The sequence below is a fragment of the Oncorhynchus gorbuscha genome, linkage group LG06, assembly GCF_021184085.1.
Source record: "Oncorhynchus gorbuscha isolate QuinsamMale2020 ecotype Even-year linkage group LG06, OgorEven_v1.0, whole genome shotgun sequence".
NCBI lineage: Eukaryota > Metazoa > Chordata > Actinopteri > Salmoniformes > Salmonidae > Oncorhynchus > Oncorhynchus gorbuscha.
The window spans coordinates 38477327-38499635 of NC_060178.1; the positions used below are offsets into that span (position 1 = coordinate 38477327).

Consider the following 22309-nt stretch of genomic DNA (forward strand, 5'->3'; position numbering starts at 1 on the left):
CACCCTCCTGGCTTCCCAGGCAGGATAAAACAAACACTCAGTGCTTGAACGATTTTCAAACAATATATTAACCCAGGTCTGGGAACTATAAAACGGTGTGGACTGTGTCCTTTTCCTGTGGCGTGTTCGCCGGGACAGTGGTCCGTTTCATCTGTCCACTCTGGCACAAAGCCAGCAGACCCAGATTGCCATTTGCCATCTGTGTGTGTTAGGGGGATGAAGGCAAGAAAACATATGGGTTGGCCAGGGGTTGTTTGGCAACAGAACTGAACCTTAAGGCAATGTAAGCCCACCAATTACACTCTTTCAAAGATCTTTCATACATGTTATATATATAACAACGTTTGTTTCTTTATTGTTCATCTTTTACAAGATTCCCTGATGGTCGGCAAAGAGGGGAGGAGGGGGATGCCGAGGAACATAGAAACCTGTGATGGAGATGCCAGTAGTTGTAATGTCCGTTGGGGAAAAGCTCTTTTTTTCTTATTTTTTTTTTAATGTACCCAGTCTGAATTGAAGAGCGGTGGGGCAGCCTAGCCCTGTCAGTTTGTGGGTTGGTTGGTTTATTTTCTTGCTGGGTTGTTTGAGTCCGAACACCGCCCTCTCTCCCCTTCCCGGAGTGCTTCACAAACTTGCCGGACAAGCTGTGCTGGGGTACAGGTGGTCTCCTCTTTGGGAAGAGACAAACGGGAAAATATATTAACTAGCAGGCTGGGGCAGCAGATTTAGGGACACAGATCAAGCCTAGTCATGGACTAAATAGCATACTTAATTGAATGTGGTTAATCTGTGTTCGGGAAACCGTCCCATAATTTCCAAAGCAGGGCTGTCATACATACCTATGACACATATTCAACATACATTTATTCTATAGGACTCCAATTCTGCTAGCGGCTCAGGGGACTGGCTGACCTATGTGAGCTTCTTGGCTTTGTTGTAGAGTGAGTCCACCACTTTGCTCATGTTCTGAATGGTCTCCAGGGCCGCCTCATACGTTGTGTCTACTGCAGGCTCATCGAAGATGATCAGCACACCCTCGCCTTGGTCCAAAATACCTAGAGAAGGAGGTGGAGGGATGGTGTCAAGTAGGTACAGAGTAAAGGCAAAAAAAAACTCAGACCTAAAAAAAAACGTGATCTTCTTCCTTGAAGTTAATTATTACATTTTCCCAACAACTATGGGACTAAAATGACAGGAGGAGGACATCTGGATTTAAACTCCCCTATGTATTTATTTGGGAAGTAAAGCTAAAGGTTTTAATTTGTCTCTATGCTGCAGGATTTTACATTGGTCGGCAGGTTTTAGCTTCACTGTCCAAATAAATACATAGAGAAGTGTATGTGTTCACATTTTTCATTATCATAGACACCTACCGTGAAATTTTGTGTCAAGAATCATCTGTGACAATTTCCTCTCGACATCTCCCTGTGTAGAAATGAAGAAACCAAATCAACACAGCTTTACATTACTGCTTCAGTCAACATTAGAGCAAAAGTTTAAGGAAGGAAATGGGCATGGCAAAATAACAAAAATAAGTGAAAGATGTGCTGACACCATTTAATGTCCTAGTCGTGGAATAAGCCAGGACTTACTTTAGAGAGTTTTATGAGGGTGGAAATGTGTTCTATCTGTGGGGAGACAGAACAACACTTGTCAGTGGTCTGGAACACAAGCTCAACAAAGCAAAACAAATACTAGACACAATTCTACAAATATTACTTTTATATACACAGCAATTTGACTTTATACTTTACAAATCCTTAAAGAACTTTACTAGACAAAATATCCAAGCTGAACAAAGCTAAACAAATACTAGCCTTTTACAAATAGCCTTGCTATGAATTCCCTGCCAGTAACCTATCAGCATCTCACAACCCTTTCAAGCTGCCCACTCCACTTCCCATAACCCTAGTGGTACAATAAACTGGCCTCAATGTGTCAAACTGGGTTGCTAAGGGGTACATAGTTAGTGGGCAGGACACCTGACAGCTCTTCTAACTGTACAGGCCAGTGTCTGTTCACTCCTCTGTGGGGACTTGTGGGAAGGAGTGCGTGCAGAACTGAGTTGTTATTGTTGTAACGTGTGTTTACTATTTACTGTTGGTAGTAGATAATGATAATTGTTTGCTTATATAGTCTTGATCTATTTAAAAAAATATATTTTACCTTTATTTAACCAGGCAAGTCAGTTAAGAACACATTCTTATTTTCAATGACGGCCTGGGAACAGTGGGTTAACTGCCTGTTCAGGGGCAGAACGACAGATTTGTACCTTGTCAGCTCGGGGGTTTGAACTCGCAACCTTCCGGTTACTAGTCCAACGCTCTAACCACTAGGCTACGCTGCCACTCCAGTCCTTTATATTTATACAGTCCTTACCAGTCCTCTTGCTGTGCTAATAGTGTACAGCCTATTCATTACTGCTTATATCCTGTATTACAGAACCACATTCTTCCAACATCTATTCCCTGTCTGCTGTGAGTGTGTACAGCAATAAAGTTCCCTTGTGTGTGACTGAGGTTGCCTCATTCCCCTCTTACCGGGGAAGGTGCTAGCGGGTCACAGATCAGCCCAAACCGAGTCGCTCTCTTTCAAGCCTACTACTTTTAAAAACAAAGAAATTCGGATTTTACAGACTTAAAGAATTTTACAAGAACAAAAGCCTAGTCTTGGACTGGAAAGCATGCGCCCACCCTCCACAAAATGCTCAGCTGTAAGCTCACCTGTACCCTGGAGAAAGGCTCGATGACACGGATGAGGTTCTGTTCAAGCAGGTTGTCATAGAGCGTGGTCAAGTGTGTGTTTATGATGGAATCGTCTCTCAACTCACCTCTGTACTCTGTCAGGGCCTGGAGAGAGGGGGGATAGAGGTAAGAAGTGGGGAAAATAGAAGGATATAGATAGGTGAGAAAGTAAAGATTTAGCAAAAGAGGGGGATAGAAAGAGAGGAAGAGCAAAACAGGTGTTAAGGAACCTACAATATGGGATAAACCAATGCAAGGGATAAAAACAGCAATTGAAAAAAATGCATCACTGTTATTCAGATCACTCAACATGCTCTTTCTTACCTTTTCAAAATCATCCAGCGACCGGTTATTGCTGGCCTGCGCCACGCATTTCAGAGAGTCTGTCTGTCTCCCGGCGTGCCGCAGGGCTAGCTTTCCACTAACAAGACCCTGGACCTCCTCAGGACTACAACAAGACAACAGGTTACTCATTCAAGACATCAACTTTCCTCTTAAGCTCTTATCCACACATAACCAACTCCATAACTAACTGTTGTGCTGCATATTTATTAAAATTTCAAAGTTATATCATAAGTATAGTGATTACACATTGATCACCATTACACACAACATATAGAGTTGAGCGTTCAGCTGCTTACAGGTTGAGCATGATTTTGCAGAGCAGCATGTATTTGAGAGCAGTGATCGCTCTGGGATGGTCGATGGAGTCATAGCCTTCGAAGGACTCGTAGAAGTAAGAGTAGGCAGTCTTCCAGTCCTTCTCCTCTGCTGCGTGGATGATCCCTGTAAGGGTGGAAGGGTGAGGAGGCTATCAACCTGCTCAAATCTGGACCTCAAGTCCTGTTGCAATGCTGATTGTCATGCTTGCTCTCTAATCTGGGATTGATTTAGACCCAGGACACCAGCTGAGCGCAATGAGGTAAACATGGAAATCTGCATGGCCACCTCTGTACAACTAGAAAAAGTCAACCTGCAGCTGTGTCTAGTTAGGACCCAGGCCTTTATGCTTGGCGGATGTGGAAGAGCTGATGCCACTTTAAAATTATTTAAATATAAATTATAAAATGTTTAATAAATCACTGAATATATTTTTAAACTGCAGAGGCCACTCCTACACAGTGGACATAAGAATTAACTAGTGGCAGGTGTTGTAGGGGAGGCGAATGGAGAGTAGCGGACCTGACTGCATGTCCAGGGCGGCCTGTAGCTTGGGTGGGCAGTAAATGCCGTTGGCGGTGGTGCGTGCAGAAGTGAGGGCAGCTCGGGCCTTGGGCAGGTTGCTGAGGCCGTGGTACGTCTTACTCTCCAGCAGCTGTACCTCCACCAGCAGGGCCTTGTCATCCATTTTCTTCAGTTCCTGGAGTAGCTGGGTGCCTGTGGGAGAGAGGGATGGATGGAGGGAGGGATGGAGAGAAAAGGAGAGACATGAATGAATACACCAAGCCAGAGTTGGCAGATATGAAGGGCATTTTTTAAAGTACTTTAATTGGGACTGGTCAACTGAAGTGTATAAAACAGAGTTAACATGTATCTGATGTGCACGTATTAGGAATACCAACTGTAATCATATCCTGCTCTTTTTGTTGTGATTAATATATTTTTGTTTCAGTACAAACAAAAACACACCTAGATGAAGCGCCTCTTGATACCGCTTTGTGTCAAAATACAGAGAGATGAGACGAGCCTAGAGAGAGAGACAAAGTCAAGGATACCACCACCTCTGAAATCATCTAACATAACCACCAGAGGTCCATTTTAAGAAAGAAAATTATAAAATTGTTCAATTGGAATTTCAACTCAATTCCCAAATTGACAGAATTGAAATGTGTCATCAAGATCCACCAATGGCAGAATTGAAATGTGTCATCAAGATCCACCAATGGCCCTACAGCGCTACATAGAACGAAATAGACTCAAGAACCCCAAGACGGGCTTAATTTCCATCCACTGTAAACCATTTAGTGAGGCGAACCAAACCCATCATGTCAGTGCTCCCGCTCAGCTCTCTTCCAGTGGGGTCCCCTCTTCCACTCCTCACCTCCAGGGCCTGTCTGAGGAATGTTCTCTTCTCAGCCATGGCCCACTCGATGCACTCCAGACACAGCGCCTCCTCCTGGCCTGTAGCTGCCTCCATGTCCAGAAACAGGTCCAACAGCGAGCGCACCAGCCGCGCCGCCTTGGCCTTGCTGATGGAATTCAGAAACGGCCGCACATACTTCAGGAGACCGTCCAGCTCTGAGGGACCCAGACAGCAGGTTGGAGGGGATCAGTTAAAGCAAGCCAAGGTGAGGAACAAAAAACCCTAATGTTGATCACAATGACTAGGTATTTGGGATGCAAGGTGATTTGTAGATCAGTAATTCTGGGCAGTCTGCATGCAATGTAATCAAATCTCAAACTTGTGCACAGTCAAGGAGAAACTTGTCACTGTCACTCAACATTATAGAAAAAGTTAATTTCCACAGCTTCGTGATTTGTTTCCTAGCCATACTGAAAATCATGATAAAACTAGTCAGTATTAGTGTTGCACGTTATACCCAGGGACGAAAATCTGATATCAACTTTCGAGGGGACAATTACATTCAATTCTCACCAAAAGTAGTGCTGTAACACATTGTAATATGTTAAATGCATATTGAGGAAACATAATTAAACCATCATTAAATATGTGCCACTGACCTGAATCTACTACAATAGCTTTTACAAGAACAAAAAGCTCAAAATAAGTACAGTTCTAAAAGCGAAAGAACTACTAACCCAAATAAATCAACCAAAATATCCTTCAAAAATACTTATTTTTCAGTCAGTGTCTCAACTCTTCAAACAAAAGCTATGGACAAGTATGTCACAAAATAAGCAATTTGAAATAAAATAACAAAATAAATAGTAAGTGTACAGTCATGTACGAAAAACTACTAAACAAAAGAACAAATTTACTATATACCAGGGGTTCTCAAACAGGGGTCTGCAGACCCCTAGGGGTCCCTGGTGTAACTGCAAGGGGTCTGTATAATGAACATATTCAGTATCACAAGGTTTCCAGTAACTTTACATATAATATAGAGGGGGCAGGGGTCCCTGAGGACTGCTCAAAACCTTGCCTGCCTTGCCTCAAAATATGCAGGGGTTCCAGTACCCAAAAAAGGTTGAGAACCAATGCTATACACACTACTGAACCGAACATATATTTGTCGGTTTCAATGGATCCAACAAATTGCTGGCAGACAATTTCCCGCGAGACTGTCCAGCCTATACATTGTACATTATAGACAACTATGCCATTCAGTCTCTCTTGGCCCAAGCTAGCAGGTATCCAAGTCTTCATCTTGCGGAGTGCACTGAATCTCCTCTTAGCCTCACATGAAGACATTGGCACCACAAACAAAATTCTGACCAGCACCTCAACTTGGTGAAACAAGCACCTCCACTGGAAGCCTCCTTGAGGACCTCTGCTGCCTCCCCACTGCTGCTACAGGGTTATTTGTTGCGAAAGAGAGGCAACTGCACTGAAAAAGAATCTATGTTCAGCTAAGGGTACTGATCTAGAGACTCATCCAACTCCCCCTCTTTCCACCTTTTGCAGGACGTTTAGACTGTCCTGGTCAAAATGGTCACCAAACTGAACCTCCACACCATCCAACACTTTAAAAAAATGCTGCCCTATAGTGATCCACTGCTTTTCCAGCAAATCATCTTGAGTGTGTCTCAATGGATTCAATCAATGTTGTTGCTTTCTCATACAGTGCAAGGTAGCTTTCGTCATTTCTCTTGCCTCTAAGAGATGACAGCACACACACTCGACTGCAGCCTGCATACCAGAGACAGTCTGAGTTTTCTGCAGTGAAATGTTAAAGGATTCAAGCTCTCCAAGAACAGCAGAGGCAAGTGTGAGGCCCAACAGTCTTGCCTATGCTGAAGGACTCAAATAATCCACTGGCAGTTGAAGCTGTCTTGGATGCAGTTTTTGCCATCTCCTCTAGGCTGCTTAGTACCCGCTCATACTGCCATAGCACAGCTCTATTAGCAGTATTCCACACAGCCCACCTTGTTGGACATAGAGGTTTTAGGGTGGTCAGATGTGCATCGTCGGACGTGGCAATTGATTCAAATATGCTCTTAAACTTTCCTGACTGGCCATAGAGGACACCTAACTGATTGACCCAAGTAAGGGAATCCCGGATCAGTGGGGAGGCTGAGCAGCCAGCCTGTGTAATCAGATTTACACAGTGTGCTCCACCATGCACATAGAGGGCTAATGGCTACTGCCTCCTCACAATTGCTAGTGCACCTGTGTATTTTCCTGCCATGTTTGAGGCACCATCGTAACTCTGCTCACGTAAGCCAGACATGGGCAAATTGAGCCTCAACACCACATCAGTTGCTACTTTCACAATGCTCTCGCCTGTTGTCTCCGACACCCTGTATAGCCCAATAAACTCCTATTGAGGGCTAAGGTCATGGTCAACATAACACAGGCAGACACTCTCCTGTTCAGCACCAGAGACATCTTGAGTAGCGTAAACAATTACTGAAAATTGTACAATCGGAAGAGACCTAATCTCAGCTGCAATGCCTCGAATGACTATTGGCCATGATGTTCAGAATTTCCTTCTGTGCTTTGGGGCCTGTGTACATTGCGGTACGCTCTGTTAACCACTTCAGTAAAATGGGATCGTCCCCTAAGTTTCAAAAGCTGGTATAAATTCCCACTCATCTGTGTGGCCTCTAAAGGCTTGTCCCGGTCTTGCCACATGCTGCACCGAACTAACAATTTTCATCAAGCAATTCATGCCTTGCGTCCTCCTGCTGTTTACCCCACGTGCTGGATAACAGGGCACGATTGGATTTAGCTGGTGTGCTGCTACAGTTACAAAGTTGCAGTGGGTTAGGCAGTTTAGATGTGCTGTGCATTTTACAATGGATTTTCTCCAGTTCCTAAAACCTGCACTAATGAAGGCAGCATCTGCTTTTTGGCCAAAATATGGCTGGCTTGAAACCCTTGGCTACAGTGCAAACAACACTCCTTTTTTTTGATGGATTATAAGGTAGCCAGGGGAAATCGCGAAACCATTTCTCTTGAAACGTCAACACTCACTTGGCAAGAGTTTGCGGTTCTATAAATTGTGGGTGTGGCTGATATGGTTTTGTGCCATCACTGAGGTAACTGGACAACGCTGTGCCACTGTCCCCTATACGGGTGCTGCTGGCAACAAGGTTGACACCTGGTCCTGCCGTGGCTGTGACACTGTCCTCTGAAGTCTCTCTCCCTGGCTCTTTCCCTTTCACCACCCTCACTGACACACAGTCTGTCTCCTAGAAAATAAATAAGGTGTTTGCCGTATTCCTAACTACCGGTACCCAAAACCACACAATCACAACAGCAATACCATTGCCTTAAACAAATATTGGTTCAGTCACCAGTTTAAGTTGAGTGGGGGTATCCATGGCATTGTCCAATTATGTCCCTATTTTACAAGTCTAAAAAAAGAGAACCTTTCATAATGTTGCCAAACAAAGACTCAAACTTACCTGAGACTTCCTGTCTCAGCCAGTCTGTCCCTGCCTATCTGTCCCCAGTTCTGCTGTCTATGTGCCATCTGTTGCCTAATGACATCATTATGAAACATTTACATTTACGTTTTTCTTATGAACATTTTATCAACTCTCAAAGACTCTCATCAAGTCTTTGAGATATTAGGCTACTCGGGTTCTTACTTTGCGTTGGTGGTGTACTGAAAAATGCTCTGATTTCCATCTTTGCTGGCGACACACAGTGTGCAGTTTATTTACAGTAGGAGACAGATGATAGAATTTCGCAATCTTTTGAAATTTAGGCGCTATTAAGTGTCTATAATCAGCACAAGCGCTTTCATGGCATATTATTGAAATAAATAGTTATGTTGATAGTTATTTATTGGGTGGGACAAATCATGGCGCGTCCACCCCATCCCCCCTGGGATTGCCACCTATGGGTATACCGGTACCATGGTACCAAAACATCATGATACCATTTAAGAATACCGTAGTACTGTTTCATTTGATATTACTGACTTTTTCTTCCCTACCGATCTAAAGAACCTGCTGGTGTCCGTTATAAAATGTTTATAAAAGTCAGCTTTGTTAATAAATTCAATTTCATGCACTTATCACGTGTGGCAGCTGTCAACCAGCACCATCCCCTAGACCCTACCAGCCCTCTCACCTGCTTCTCTCCTCCCGCTTTCCACTCACGTCGATTCCCCCATCAGTTTTTTTAAATATAATTTTGCCGTGATAGCGAGCAGAGATGCAGACCCAGATGAGTCTTTGTTACATTTGACATGCAGATCATTATGCATGTATATCCCATGATGTTGGTGGCACCTTAATTGGGGAGGACGGGCTCGTGAAAATGGCTGGAGCCATTCCATTTGCGCCATTCCAGCCATTATTATGAGCCATCCTCCCTTCATCAGCCTCCACCAATGTGTATTCCTTCCTCCCATTGTTCCTGCCAAATCACAGTAAGGCCTTTGCAAATATTAGCAAAATCAGCCATTCTATGCAGTATTATATTATATACTGAACTGTGTGAAGTTAAATTCAATGTGTTGTATTGAGTAGAAGTCTGAATTTCAGTGACAGGTTTTTGGAGAACGTTTCAAAAACGTAAACAAGCGTCTGGGGACGGGGCGAACAGGATGCTAGGCCACAGACTTTCTTCCACCATGGTATCGTGATACTACTCGGTATAGTGATACTTGGCCTGGTATCGTACGGTTTGCAAAATGTTGGTATCGTGACAAGCCTAGTCAGCATCATTCTCTAGTAGAGGTGATATGTGAGTCTGTACTTATCCACCTGAAATCGGAGGGGATGAGGGAGGGAGGATATGTTACCTGCAGCCTGGCCCGTCTTCGCCAGCAGACCACCCAGCTCCAGGATGCTCTGCTCTTTGACAAACACTGCCTCCTCATCACTCTCCTGGATGTCCCGCTTTACTGGAAAAAAAACAATAGAAGAATACTTGTTGACATTGGCAGCACAACCTTTTACACGTAGACCTAGCGTAATAGATAGCATAATCTAGGCTATATGTGAGAAAAAAAGGTGCAAACTATAATACATGCCATAATCAGTTGTTGTCAAATCAGTGTGGATGCTCACTTATAAGTCACTGCTTTCAGTTGACAGCTAGCTGGGGGAAATCATCCCTGGGTCCAACATTGAACACAGTTCGCTAGCAGTCAATGTAACAAAGGCTGAGCCACTATCTGTTGAGCTTCTGCTGTCAATAAATCTGATTTAGCTGGCTCTACTTACCAACATAAATGTGTAGCTAGTTAGCTAACATTACTGAAATTACACCGAGGTAAAGACAGTTTCAGTTTGGATATTCAACAGATTGATGTTTGAAAGTGTGACAATAGCTTTCAAACCACTTGAGCCACAGACTCCAAATAAGTGTCATGATGTTGGGAAAATTGTGCACAACATTGCACAGGTCTTATTTTCACGATTTGGACATTCATTCGCTTTCCAACGCTAATAAACATGTGGAAATGTGAACAGGATTTTTACTTCCTAATTGAATTAGTGAGGGAGCGTAAACAAAGTACAAACTTTTTTACATTCAAATTTCAATAGCTCCTTGGTCATGTGACCTACTGACCTCAACCAAGGTTTAGAATGTACACTCAGTGGGCCTACCCATTGCACGCCCTTTAGTTAGTCCTTTCCCCCTGCCCTACCATGCCCACAGCAGAGTTTTGTTATTGGATCACAGCCCCGCACCGGTGGCTGGCAACCCGTTAATGATCCTTCCACAGGTTCACCTACGGAAACCTTGTTACGACTTTTACAAATTCCCTAACCCCCGGTACGTCTTTAAACGTTAATAACTAAAATTATAAGTCCAATCTGGATGTTTTTTTGTAGCACAATGGCACGCCAAGACCTGCATATCCATGCAACCAAAATTGATTTAGCATCAAATGTAATATAGGATAATCGTGTTAGAAGGTAATAAAAAAAAGTCCTGGGGGTGGGGGGAGGGGGAAAGGGCAAACTAAAGGGTGTGCAATGTGTAGGCCAACTGAGTGTACATTCTAAACCTTGTTTGAGGTCATGTGCTATTGAAGCTATTGAAATTCTAAAGCTTACAAAACTCATGAGATGAAAATGGACAAACAAAATGGTCTGCAATATAGAAGGGTAGTCAGTGTACATTTGGAACCTTGTTTGAGTCCAGTAGGTCACATGACCTATTGAGCTATTGATATTGGAAACATCGAAAATGAATGTAAAATCATGTGAGATGAAAATGGAGAAACAAAAGGTTGTGCTACATATCGGGCTACACAGTGGATATTCTGAGTCGTTTGAGGGTTGTAGGCCATAAAACTAAGGAGCTATTGAAAGTTGAATCTTTTACAATTCTCGTAAAATCTCATGAGATGCAAATGGACAAACACAAAAGGTTTGCAATATGTAGTCCCACTGAGTATACATTATGAACCTTGTTTGGGGTGTGCAGATCACGTCACCAAGGCGCCATTGACATTTTTTTAAATAATTCAAAATAGTGTGAGATGTAACCCGACAAAAAAAAGTGTGCTATGTGCGCCTATGCCATCGGGTTAGTTAGAACCAGTTTTGAAAGTTTTAGAAGTAATGGTTAAAGAGCTATTGAAATTTGGAAAATGTGATTTGTCACGATGTTGATGGTCCCTAACTGCTGTTGGTGGGCATAAGGGTTAGAAAAAGGCATTAGTCACATATCTATCACATTCGCTAACATTTAGCTCGATGGGTAAATTTAAAAATATTTAGCTAGCTAGATGATTCCAATCTTAACGTATACGTTCAGCTACAGTAGAAGGTTGGAAATGCTTTTTGTTTAGATTAACACAGCTGAGCTGGTGCAAGATACGGCTTGGAAAACGTACCTCAATCAAGGGATATATATGGAATTGTACTCCGAATTGTTCCATTATCCCACCTACTACATGAGAAAATTGAACGACTGCTAGTTAAGTAAACCAACGTTTTTGTTCTCATGCTAGCTAACAGTAGCCACGAAAAAGTGCATTTTAGCCTATTCTTTGATTGAAATACCGGTCAATGTAGCACGAGAGCTTCTGATACAGCTCAAACAGCTTTGATAAGCCCAATTATTTTGCAACAATTCTAAAGGCAATTTGTATAATTTTTTAATATTTATTTTTTAAAGTTCACGATTACAAATAGCACATTTTCCCTTTCAACTGGTAATTGAAGTACGCTTCCCTGTCACCATTCAAGTGCATGGCAATTAGGCAGGCTTCATTCAGTGTGTCACACAGCACTTTGCAATGAGCTGGAGGCAGTACGCATTTCAAAATCATGCTTAATTGTTTGAAACCAGAACATTTCATTACATATTATGAGGCATGTTTTACCTTGCTTCAAAGTAGCCTGGCCAAAATCCAACCAAATGTGCAGGCAATAATTTTATAAAGACTTCCATTGCCATTGAAACCAGTAGCCTTTTTCTTTCATGTTCTATTGGTTTTCAAATCAACTTACTTTCATTGTCCAGCAGCAAAGGCCAGTGGTATAAAATACTTTGAAGTACTACTTAAGTTGTTTTTTGGGGTATCTTTATTTATATTTGACTACTTTTACTTCACTACACTCCTAAAGAAAATGTAAATTTTCCCTGACACCCAAAAGTACTAGTTACATGTTGAGAGCTAAACAGGACATGAAAATGGTCCAAATTACACACTTATCAAGAGAACACATGGTCATCCCTACTACCTCTGATCTGGCAGACTCACTAAACACAAATGCATAATTTGTCAATTATGTCTGAGTGTTGGAGTGTACCCCTGGCTATCTGTACATTTTAAAAACAAGAAAATGGTGCCATTTGCTTTGCTTCATTTAAAGGAATTTAAAATGATTCATACTTTTACTTTTGGTACTTAAGTATATTTAGAACCAAATACTTTGACTTTTACTCAAGTAGTATTTACTGGTTGACTTATACTTGAGTAACTTTCTATTAAGGTATATTAAGGGTTTGGCCGGGGTAGGCCGTCATTGTAAATAAGAACTTGTTCTTAACCAACTTGCCTAGTTAAATAAAAAAATAAAAAATACATATATACTTTTACTCAAGTATGACGTTAGATTACTTGTTGGTTATCACTGCATTGTCGGAAGTAGAAGCACAAGCATTTCGCTACACTCGCATTAACATCTGCTAACCATGTGTATGTGACAAATACAATTTGATTTGATTTGCATACTTTTTCCACCACTGGCATATACACACTACTAGTCATATTGGTCACCAATGCTAGTTGTTGCCATCCTGTTAGAAGGTAATAGATTATTTTATTACAATGGTTAAAATGTATTTTCATTGTGTTCCATGGTGTTATTTGCCACCTAGTGGAGCTTTCTGGTACTTAGAAAGACTACGCAAACAGGAAGTAGAGAATTTGTTCTGCACACAGAAGCAGCTATAGTTAGTTATTTCTTGTCAAGCTTCAGCCTTGGAAAATATTAGTTTGTAAGTTTGATTCAAGCATTTAGCGAATGATGATAATCTTGTTATTGATAGAGTTGCTTACATATCAATGTTGGTTGGTTGCATTTACTCACACAAATTGCAATGCCTTTCATGTATGTCGTTAGCTGTATTACTTTGCTCGTGCGTCATGTAAACATGTAAAATATACAATACTGTAGTTTTGTTACGGTTTCTAGTGTAATATGCTTTGGTATTCTACATAGATGGTTGTACATTATTAGAGCAATGAAAGGAGTTAGCCAATTACCATATGAGTAACAATTAGCTATATGGTTTGGCATCATGCCAGATGCATGGTACCTTAGCATGTGCTTTTTATTTATGCAACTTCAAATGAATAATGTACAGCTACAGTATATCGGTGTGAATTGAATACTAAAGTATATTCTTTTCTGTATTTTGCAGTTTCACAACAAATATTTTCAATATATTCAAGAAAAGTCACGCCTTGGGAGCTTTATTGAAGACTTAGTTGTTAGCTTTCTGTCTAGATTTGCATGAGAACGCAACTCAAGTTGCTTAGTAGTTGCTTAGTGTAGGCCTAGACTATAGGATATATCTGAGCCTACATTTCTTCACACAGGATAACGTTGGCCATTTATAAACACATTTCATGCAATTCTACAACACTTAACTGGAAAAATGTGTAATATGACATCAATTTAACATGGAAACAAATTACTGTCCAAAAACAAACAAAAGTGGCACTCAAGGATATGGCCAAAGTTCTCCGCTGGTGCGTTAAATTAAGTTGAGAATTTTGATTACTAAAAGACAGAATGGAGACACTGACTTTTTCCATATTTTGCTGCGTTACAGGCTTATTCTCAAATTGATGAAATTGTCCCACCCCCCCTCTCAAATCAACACACAATACTCCACAATGACAAAGCAAAAACATGTTTTCATAAATGTTTGAAAAATTTAAAACAAAACTAAAATATCACAATTACATAGGTATTCAGAACCCTTCACTCAGTTGAAGCACCTTTGGCTGCGATTACAGCCTTCGAGTCTTCATGGGTATGACACTACAAGCTTGGCACACCTACATTTGGGGAGTTTCTCCGATGGGCTCCAGAGTGGTGCAGCAGTCTAAGGCACTGCAACTCAATGCTTGAGGCATCACTACAGACCCTGGTTCGATTCCAGGCTGTTTCACAACCAGCCGTGATTGGGAGTCCCATAGGGCGGCACACAATTGGCCCAGGTTAGTGTTTGGCCGGGGTAGGCAGTTATTGCAAATAAGAATTTGTTCATAACTGACTTGCATAGTTAAAAAGGTTACAGTTGAAGTCGGAAGTTTACATACACCTTACCCAAATACATTTAAACTCTGTATTTCACAATTACTGAAATTTAATCCAAGTAAAAAGACCCTGTCTTAAGTCAGTTAGGATCACCACCTTATTTTAAGACCGTGAAATGTCAGAATAATAGTATTGAGAATGAATTCTTTCAGCTTTTATTTCTTTCATCACATTCCCAGTGGATCAGAAGTTTACATGCACTCAATTAGTATTTGATAGCATTGCCTTTAAATTGTTTAACTTGCCCACAAATTTTCTATGGGATTGAGGTCAGGGCTTTGTGATGGCCACTCCAATACCTTGACTTTTCTGTCCTTAACCCATTTGCAACAACTTTGGAAGTATGCTTGGGGTCATTGTCGATTTGGAAGACCCATTTGCTACCAAGCTTTAACTTCCTGACTGATGTCTTGAGATGTCGCTTCAATATATCCACATAATTTCTCTCCCTCATGATGCCATCTATTTTGTGACGTGCACCAGTCCCTCCTGCAGCAAAGCACCCCCACAACATGCTGTCACCACCCCCGTGCTTCACGGTTGGGATGGTGCTTTTCAGTTTGCAAGCCCCCCTTATACAGTTATATTTTTGTTTCATCAGACCAAAGGACATTTATTAAAAAAGTACAATCTTTGTCCCCATGAGCGGTTGCAAACCGTAGTCTGGCTTTTTTAATGGCGGTTTTGGAGCAGTGGCTTCTTCCTTGCTGAGCGGCCTTTCAGGTTATGTTGATATAGGACTCGTTTTACTGTGGATATAGATACTTTTGTACCCATTTCCTCCAGCATCTTCACAAGGTCCTTTGCTGTTGTTCTGGGATTGATTTGCACTTTTCACACCAAAGTACGTTCATCTCTAGTAGACAGAACGTGTGTTCTTCCTGAGCGGTATGACGGCTGCGTGGTCCCATGGTGTTTATACTTGCGTGCCATTGTTTGTCCAGATGAACGTGGTACCTTCAGACATTTGGAAATTGCTCCCTTGGATGAACCAGATTTGTGGAGGTCTACAATTTTTTTCTGAGGTCTTGGCTGATTTATTTTGATTTTCCCATGACGTCAAGCAAAGAGGCACTGCGTTTGAAGGTAGGCCTTGAAATACATCCACAGGTACACCTCAAATTGACTCAAATTGTCAATTAGCCTATCAGAAGCTTCTAAATCCATGACATACTTTTCTGGAATTTTCTGTTTAAAGGCACACTCAATTTAGTGTATGTAAACTTCTGACCCACTGGAATTATAATAGTGAATTTTAAGTGAAATAATCTGTCTATAAACAATTGTTGGAAAAATTACTTCTGTCATGCACAAAGTAGATGTCCTAACCGACTTGCCAAAACTATAGTTTGTTAACAAGAAATTTGTGGAGTGGTTGAAAAACAAGTTTTAATGACTCCAACCTAAGTGTGTAAACTTCAGACTTCAACTGTAAAAAAAAAAAAAAAAAAAGATCTTCAGTTCCTCTCAAGTTCTGTCAGGTTTGATGGGGAGCTTCACTGCACAGCTATTTTTAAGTCTCTACAGAGATGTTTGATCGGGTTCAAGTCCAGGCTCGGGCTGGGCCACTCAAGGACATTGAGACCTGTCCAGAAGCCACTCCAGCGATGTCTTGGCTTTGTGCTTAGGGTCATTGTGCTGTTGGAAGGTGAACCTTCACCCCAGTCTGAGGTCCTGAGCACTCAGGAGCAGGTTTTTATCAAGGATTTTATAAGCCATATACTTTGCTCCATTCATCTTTCCCTCGATCCTGACTAGTCTCCCAGTCCCGGTCTCTGAAAAACATCCCCACAGCATTATGCTGCCACCATCATGGTTCACTGTAGGGATGGAGACAGATTTCCTCCAGATTTGACGCTTGACATTCAGGCCAAATAGTTCAATATTGGTTTCATCAGAGCAGAGAATCTTGTTTTTCATGGGCTGACAGTCCTTTAGGTACCTTTTGGCAAACTCCAAGCGGGCTGTCATGTGCCTTTTACTGAGGAGTGGCTTCCGTCTGGCCACTGATTGGTGTAGTGCTGCAGAGAAGGTTGTCCTTCTTGGAGCTTCTCCCATCTCCACAGAAGAACTGTGGAGCTCTTGTCAGAGTGACCATCGGGTTCTTGGTCACCTTCCTGACATCTGGCCGTTCTCCCCCGATTGCGCAGTTTGGCTAGCTCTAGGAAGGCACTGTCATTCCAAACTTCTTCCATTTAAGAATGATTGAGGCCACTGTGTTCTTGGGGATGCTCAATGCTGCAGAAATGTTTAGGTACCCTTCCTCAGATCTTTGCCTTGACACAACCCTGTCTCAGAGCTCTGCGGACAATTCCTTCGACCTCATGGCTTGGATTTTGCTCTGACATGCAATATCAACTGTGGGACCTTACATAGACAGGTGTGTGCCTTTCCAAATCATGTCCAATCAATTTAATTTACCACTCCAATGAAGTTGTAGAAACATCAATGATCAATGGAAACAGGATGCATCTGAGCTCAATTTCAAGCCTCATAGCAAAGGGTCTGAATACTTATGTAAATAAAGGTGTGTTTTTGCATGTTAAAAATGTGCAAAAATGTCCAAAAACCTGTTATTGCTTTGTAATTACGGGGTATTGTGTGTAGCTATTTTGTGTGTACATTCATTTAATGTATGGTATAATATGGCTTTAAGGTAACAAAATGTGGAAAAAGAGAAGGGGTCTGAATACTTTCTGAATGCACTGTACATGGCTGTCTCTGGGAAATGTTGTCATATCCACCTTCTTGAGCCCAACACTTTGTATATTGGTCATTCTCCAGTCTGAAGGTACAAACTCTGCCTTCATGGCAGGCCCAGGGGGAGCAAATAAAGTAACTGCCCTATAGGCCTACCACTGGCCAATCGGATGGCTCAGCTAACCAGGTTTGCAGTAACATAGCAGGCATAAAAGAAAGCTACAACAAAGTTGATACTGTGAGATTTCAAAAACATGACTAGAGAGACTGTCAACAAATACTGCTAAGAGTAAGTTCATGTTTAAGTTTTTACTAAGCACGGTCACCACTTTCGATTCAACACTTTTATAAGCCATAAAATGTGCATTCTCCCTACTTCCATTTGCACTACAACCAGCACTGCAGCTGCAATGAATGAGTATGAAAGTGTCTCGATAGGCTTGCATTATTATTAGGGCTTAAGTCTTTTTTAATATCAAGGAATATTTTACTGTGTCTGGTCATAGGAGTAACATGAATTTGTGCGAGTAACATGAATTTGTGCAGTGCGACTCGAGTTTAGCCATCAGCAGGAAGACAGTGACCCTTTTTGGTCAGTGTCAATGGAGAGCGGAAGGATGTTGAGGCGGACCATCACTCCGTTTCACTCTCCCGGCGCTGAGACTGACCATCAGAAACAGGCACCATCAGCCAAGTAAAATAGAAAAAAAAGGACATTACTTAAATGTATTCTCACTCAGCTGTGCATCAGGAGGAATACAACTGATCTATTACCAGTGTGATCATATAGCCTACCTCAATTATTATTATTATTATTTTTAAACTGTTCTGAGAAAAATAACAGTGTATTGGCAGGGCAATTCAAGTAAAGCCAATATGCATATATATAATGTATAGGTCCTATAGCCTACTGCACATAGTTAAGCAAAAACATGGTAGAAAATAAAGATTCCTAATTGGTTAGATGTATATTTATATAAAAATGTACATATTCAACTTATTACTACAGTACTGTTTTAATAGGTTCATTTTGCCTAGGCTCACGTTTTTTAAGTAAGTAATGTTAAAAAAGAAATGAGCGGTAAATCTCGGCTTGAAATTTGACTCAGAAAGTGATCTTGAGGTTGGTGAGCCCACTGGGTCTGTGTAGCGTCCCTATTCTCACACCCCAAATCCCAGTCTGGTCTGTCGAGTCTGCTTCGCAAGCGTTCCCGAAAGTCCCGCGATGTTGCGTCGATGGGTATACGGTTGGAATCACTTCTGTCTGTGTCGGAATCTTCTACCATTTAGCCTAGCTATTAATTCTATACGCAAGCAAAATAGTTAGCTAACTGCACAGCATGCTAGCTATCGGTGTTTTTTTATTTTTTTTATTTAAAGTTGGCCACACAAGGTTATAAAATGACAGTTTTATTCTTAAATCGATTAATCCAAACCTAACCTTAAAATGTATGTAGCAAAAACTACTTTAGATCAGCACTTATGGACAATGTTAATTTATCAGTGTTTACTAGGCTACATCCCTGGCTCTTGCACTCAACCAATAGTGCTGCTGAATATTTTCCTAGGAGTGTATGTAGTACTCCACAAGTTAAACAACTAGTCTCAAGCAGTGAATACTGGGCATGCTTTGCAGTCCTCTGGCTTACAGTAGTATAAGCAGGTGGTCTATCATACATTCTGATGTCTGTAATATTGAATATTTGGACACCCATGACGGAAAGTCATCATCATCATAATCTTCAAACAGTATGATAGTAGCAGTATCTCTCACAAAAGCAGTGATATATTTAGGCCTAGTCAATCTCAACATTGCAATTTGATATAGCCTTTCCTACATGAATTGACAACAAGGAACGCTTAGCTTACCTGTCACTGCTGCTGACTCACAGTCACGTCATTGAGCTAAAGTACGGTAGCTAGCAAGCTACTAAGTTACTAGCTAAAGTTAGCTAGCTAACTTCTGTAACCCATGGACAGGGACTCTTTTAGCGATAATCTACACGTCCAAGACACATGGATACTACAAGTTATGTTGTAGCTATATACTTACCTATCGAATGTAAAATATCGATAGATGCATTCCGGTTTGAACTGAGAAGAGACTGGGCCCTTTGAAACTCAGCCACTGCCGGGGCTGCCATCTTGCCTCCTCTCAAGACGGCTTGTTTCCGGTCTGTCAATCAACATTCCTCTTCTTTTCCCTTGAAGTTATAAATGGCGGTTGCCGACACCTACTGGACTGGAGTATGTAGCCTGTGTTTAGTGCCCACTAATGTTGTCTTCTAGGGTAGCAGACTGGTTTCACGAGGCTAGTTATCTCCCTAAAATAAAATACAAATGTAACCTCTTAACCTCTCAACACAGGTTCTCCTTGATCTGGGCTATGGACAACACCCTGCATGTGTAAAGCATAGGAACCACCCCTGTTTCCAAGTGGACCCTTTTATTGAGAACTTCAGTTGAGAGGTTTGGTTTAAATGTTATATATTTTATTGTATTTTACTGTGCATTTGTGTTGTAAGGTTACCACCTGTAGATGAAAAGCAATGAGTGAAGTCGTGGGAGGTGCATCTGCGACAGCCGAAAGGCCAACCCTGTTGTGGTTTTCCTACAGCAAGGCTCAGATCAACATGACAGTGTCAACGTGCCATTGTTTATATATATATTTATTTATAATGTCTAAATAAACATGTTTCTTAACTCCAATATCAAATGGTGACCTGTCATTTACATTTACATTACATTTAAGTCATTTAGCAGACGCTCTTATCCAGAGCGACTTACAAATTGGTGCATTCACCTTATGACATCCAGTGGAACAGTCACTTTACAATAGTGCATCTAAAACTTAAGGGGGGGGGTGAGAGGGATTACTTATCCTATCCTAGGTATTCCTTAAAGAGGTGGGGTTTCAGGTGTCTCCGGAAGGTGGTGATTGACTCCGCTGTCCTGGCGTCGTGAGGGAGTTTGTTCCACCATTGGGGGGCCAGGGCAGCGAACAGTTTTGACAGGGCTGAGCGGGAGCTGTACTTCCTCAGTGGTAGGGAGGCGAGCAGACCAGAGGTGGATGAACGCAGTGCCCTTGTTTGGGTGTAGGGCCTGATCAGAGCCTGGAGGTACTGAGGTGCCGTTCCCCTCACAGCTCCGTAGGCAAGCACCATGGTCTTGTAGCGGATGCGAGCTTCAACTGTCATTCAGAGCAGGTGGGGCATTTAACTTGAGCCCCACCTATTTTGCATGTTATTTTGGCATTCATATCAAATCCAATTTTATTGGTCACGTACACATGGCAGATGTTATTGCGAGTGTAGCGAAATACTTGTGCTCCTAGTTCCGACAGTGCAGTAATATCTAACAAGTAATCTAACAACTACCTAATACACACAAATCTAAGTTAAGGGATGGAATAAGAATATACACTACTGCTCAAAAGTTTGGGGTCACTTCGAAATGTCCTTGTTTTTGAAAGAAAAGCTCATTCTTTGTCCATTAAAATAACATAAAATTGATCAGAAATACATCGTTAATGTTGTAAGTGACTATTGTAGCTGGAAACAGCAGATTTTTAATGGAATACCTACATAGGCATATCAGCAACCATCACTCATGTTTTCCAATGGCACGTAGTGTTAGCTAATCCAAGTTTATCATTTTAAAAGGATAATTGATCATTAGAAAACCCTTTTGCAATTATGTTAGCACAGCTGAAAAGTGTTGTTCTGATTAAAGAAACAATTCAGACTAGTTGAATATCTGGAGCATCAGCATTTGTCAGTTCAATTACAGACTCAAAATGGCCAGAAACAAAGCACTTTCTTCTTAAACTCATCAGTCTATTCTTGTTCTGAGAAATTAAGGCTATTCCAAAATATATAACATAGTTTCACAAAATTAACATTCAATGTATCAAAATATATGTTCATTACAGTAATAACCATACACATACAGTATTAAATTAGGATAAAAAACAAACATAATTTGGACATACTGATACTATAAAAACGGTTTCAAGTCAAACTCCTTGTTAAGGCCAAGAGGAGACAATATATTGAGCATGTGGATCCAAAAAGATTTCCTTTGAAGAAGTTTCCTCTCAATGTCATCTCCCCTACGTGACATCTTGACCATTTCTATTCCAATGTATCTCAGAGAACTAATAGGATGTCCACCTTGTACAAAATGAGCAACAACCAGATGTTTTGTCTCACCTGTCCATATAGTGCTGCGGTGCTCACTTATCCGTGTCTTAAGGCTTCTACGGGTTTTACCTATGTAAGACAGACCACAAGGACATTTCAACATGTAAATAACATTGGTGGACATGCAGGTAATCAGGCCCTTGATCTGAAATCTTTGTCATGTGCGGGGGTGGATAAATGTAAGTGAAGCTGCATTGATACAAAACTAATTACTTTCACACTACTTGAAGAAAACAAAATTGGTTTTGCAAAAACAACAACAAGAACAACAACAAACAACAAATAGGGAACAATATACACAACAACAGAGCATAAAACATTGCACATTGCTGATGTCCATGGAGTCTAAATGGGAAAATGACAATTGCTGTTTATGCTACTCTGCGTTCATAACTGAGTGGGAGGTGGGAATTTACCAGTTGTGAAGTCCTTTTGTAGCTCAGTTGGTAGAGCATGGCGCTTGTAACGCTTGTAACGCCAGGGTAGTGGGTTCGATCCCCGGGACCACCCATACGTGGAATGTATGCACACATGACTGTAAGTCGCTTTGGATAAAAGCGTCTGCTAAATGGCATATATTATTATTATTATAAATACCAGTTGGATGCATTCACGTGCTTTTGAACTTGTTGAGAAACACAGATTCGCTAATGGCCAACATCTGCTTAAACCGTGAATTAAAAGTACATCTATCAAGCTTGTAAACAAATTATAGTATTCAAAAACCATATTAATAGATAGCTTTTTATAAATAATGCTTTGTTGTTGCATATAACTGTCGAAAATGCT

General features: G+C 41.3%; 1 protein-coding gene across 10 annotated transcripts; it reads right to left on the reverse strand.

Moving 5' to 3' along the window:
* Positions 1 to 325: 325 nt before the first annotated feature.
* Positions 326 to 19491, reverse strand: LOC124037915 (26S proteasome non-ATPase regulatory subunit 11-like). Of its 10 annotated transcripts, none has more exons than XR_006839266.1 (12): positions 19372 to 19491; positions 9626 to 9727; positions 4720 to 4982; positions 4374 to 4431; positions 3927 to 4121; positions 3386 to 3530; positions 3069 to 3192; positions 2724 to 2849; positions 1593 to 1628; positions 1374 to 1425; positions 862 to 1055; positions 326 to 670 (listed from the first exon to the last, which is right to left on the reverse strand). XR_006839266.1 is itself a non-coding variant. In XM_046353165.1 (12 exons), exons 1-11 carry the CDS (start codon positions 19460 to 19462, stop codon positions 913 to 915), a joined length of 1269 nt encoding a protein of 422 aa, XP_046209121.1. In that variant the 5' UTR covers positions 19463 to 19491; the 3' UTR covers positions 326 to 670. The 10 variants fall into 10 exon arrangements, 2 of the variants coding, with proteins under 2 accessions (XP_046209121.1, XP_046209120.1); XR_006839267.1 differs by having other exon boundaries at positions 840 to 1055; XM_046353165.1 differs by having other exon boundaries at positions 913 to 1055; positions 4786 to 4982.
* Between the last annotated feature and the right edge of the window lie 2818 nt (positions 19492 to 22309).

What these genes read in the sequence shown, in the direction of transcription:
- LOC124037915 (XM_046353164.1), bottom strand. Translation starts at nt 19,462, where the DNA reads ATGGCAGCCCCGGCAGTGGCTGAGTTTCAAAGGGCCCAGTCTCTTCTC. An exon ending in CGATATTTTACATTCGATAG is followed by an intron (nt 9,728 to 19,371) that starts GTAAGTATATAG and finishes TTTTTTTTCCAG; the next exon opens with TAAAGCGGGACATCCAGGAG. An exon ending in CCCTCATAAAACTCTCTAAA is followed by an intron (nt 1,426 to 1,592) that starts GTAAGTCCTGGC and finishes ATTTCTACACAG; the next exon opens with GGAGATGTCGAGAGGAAATT.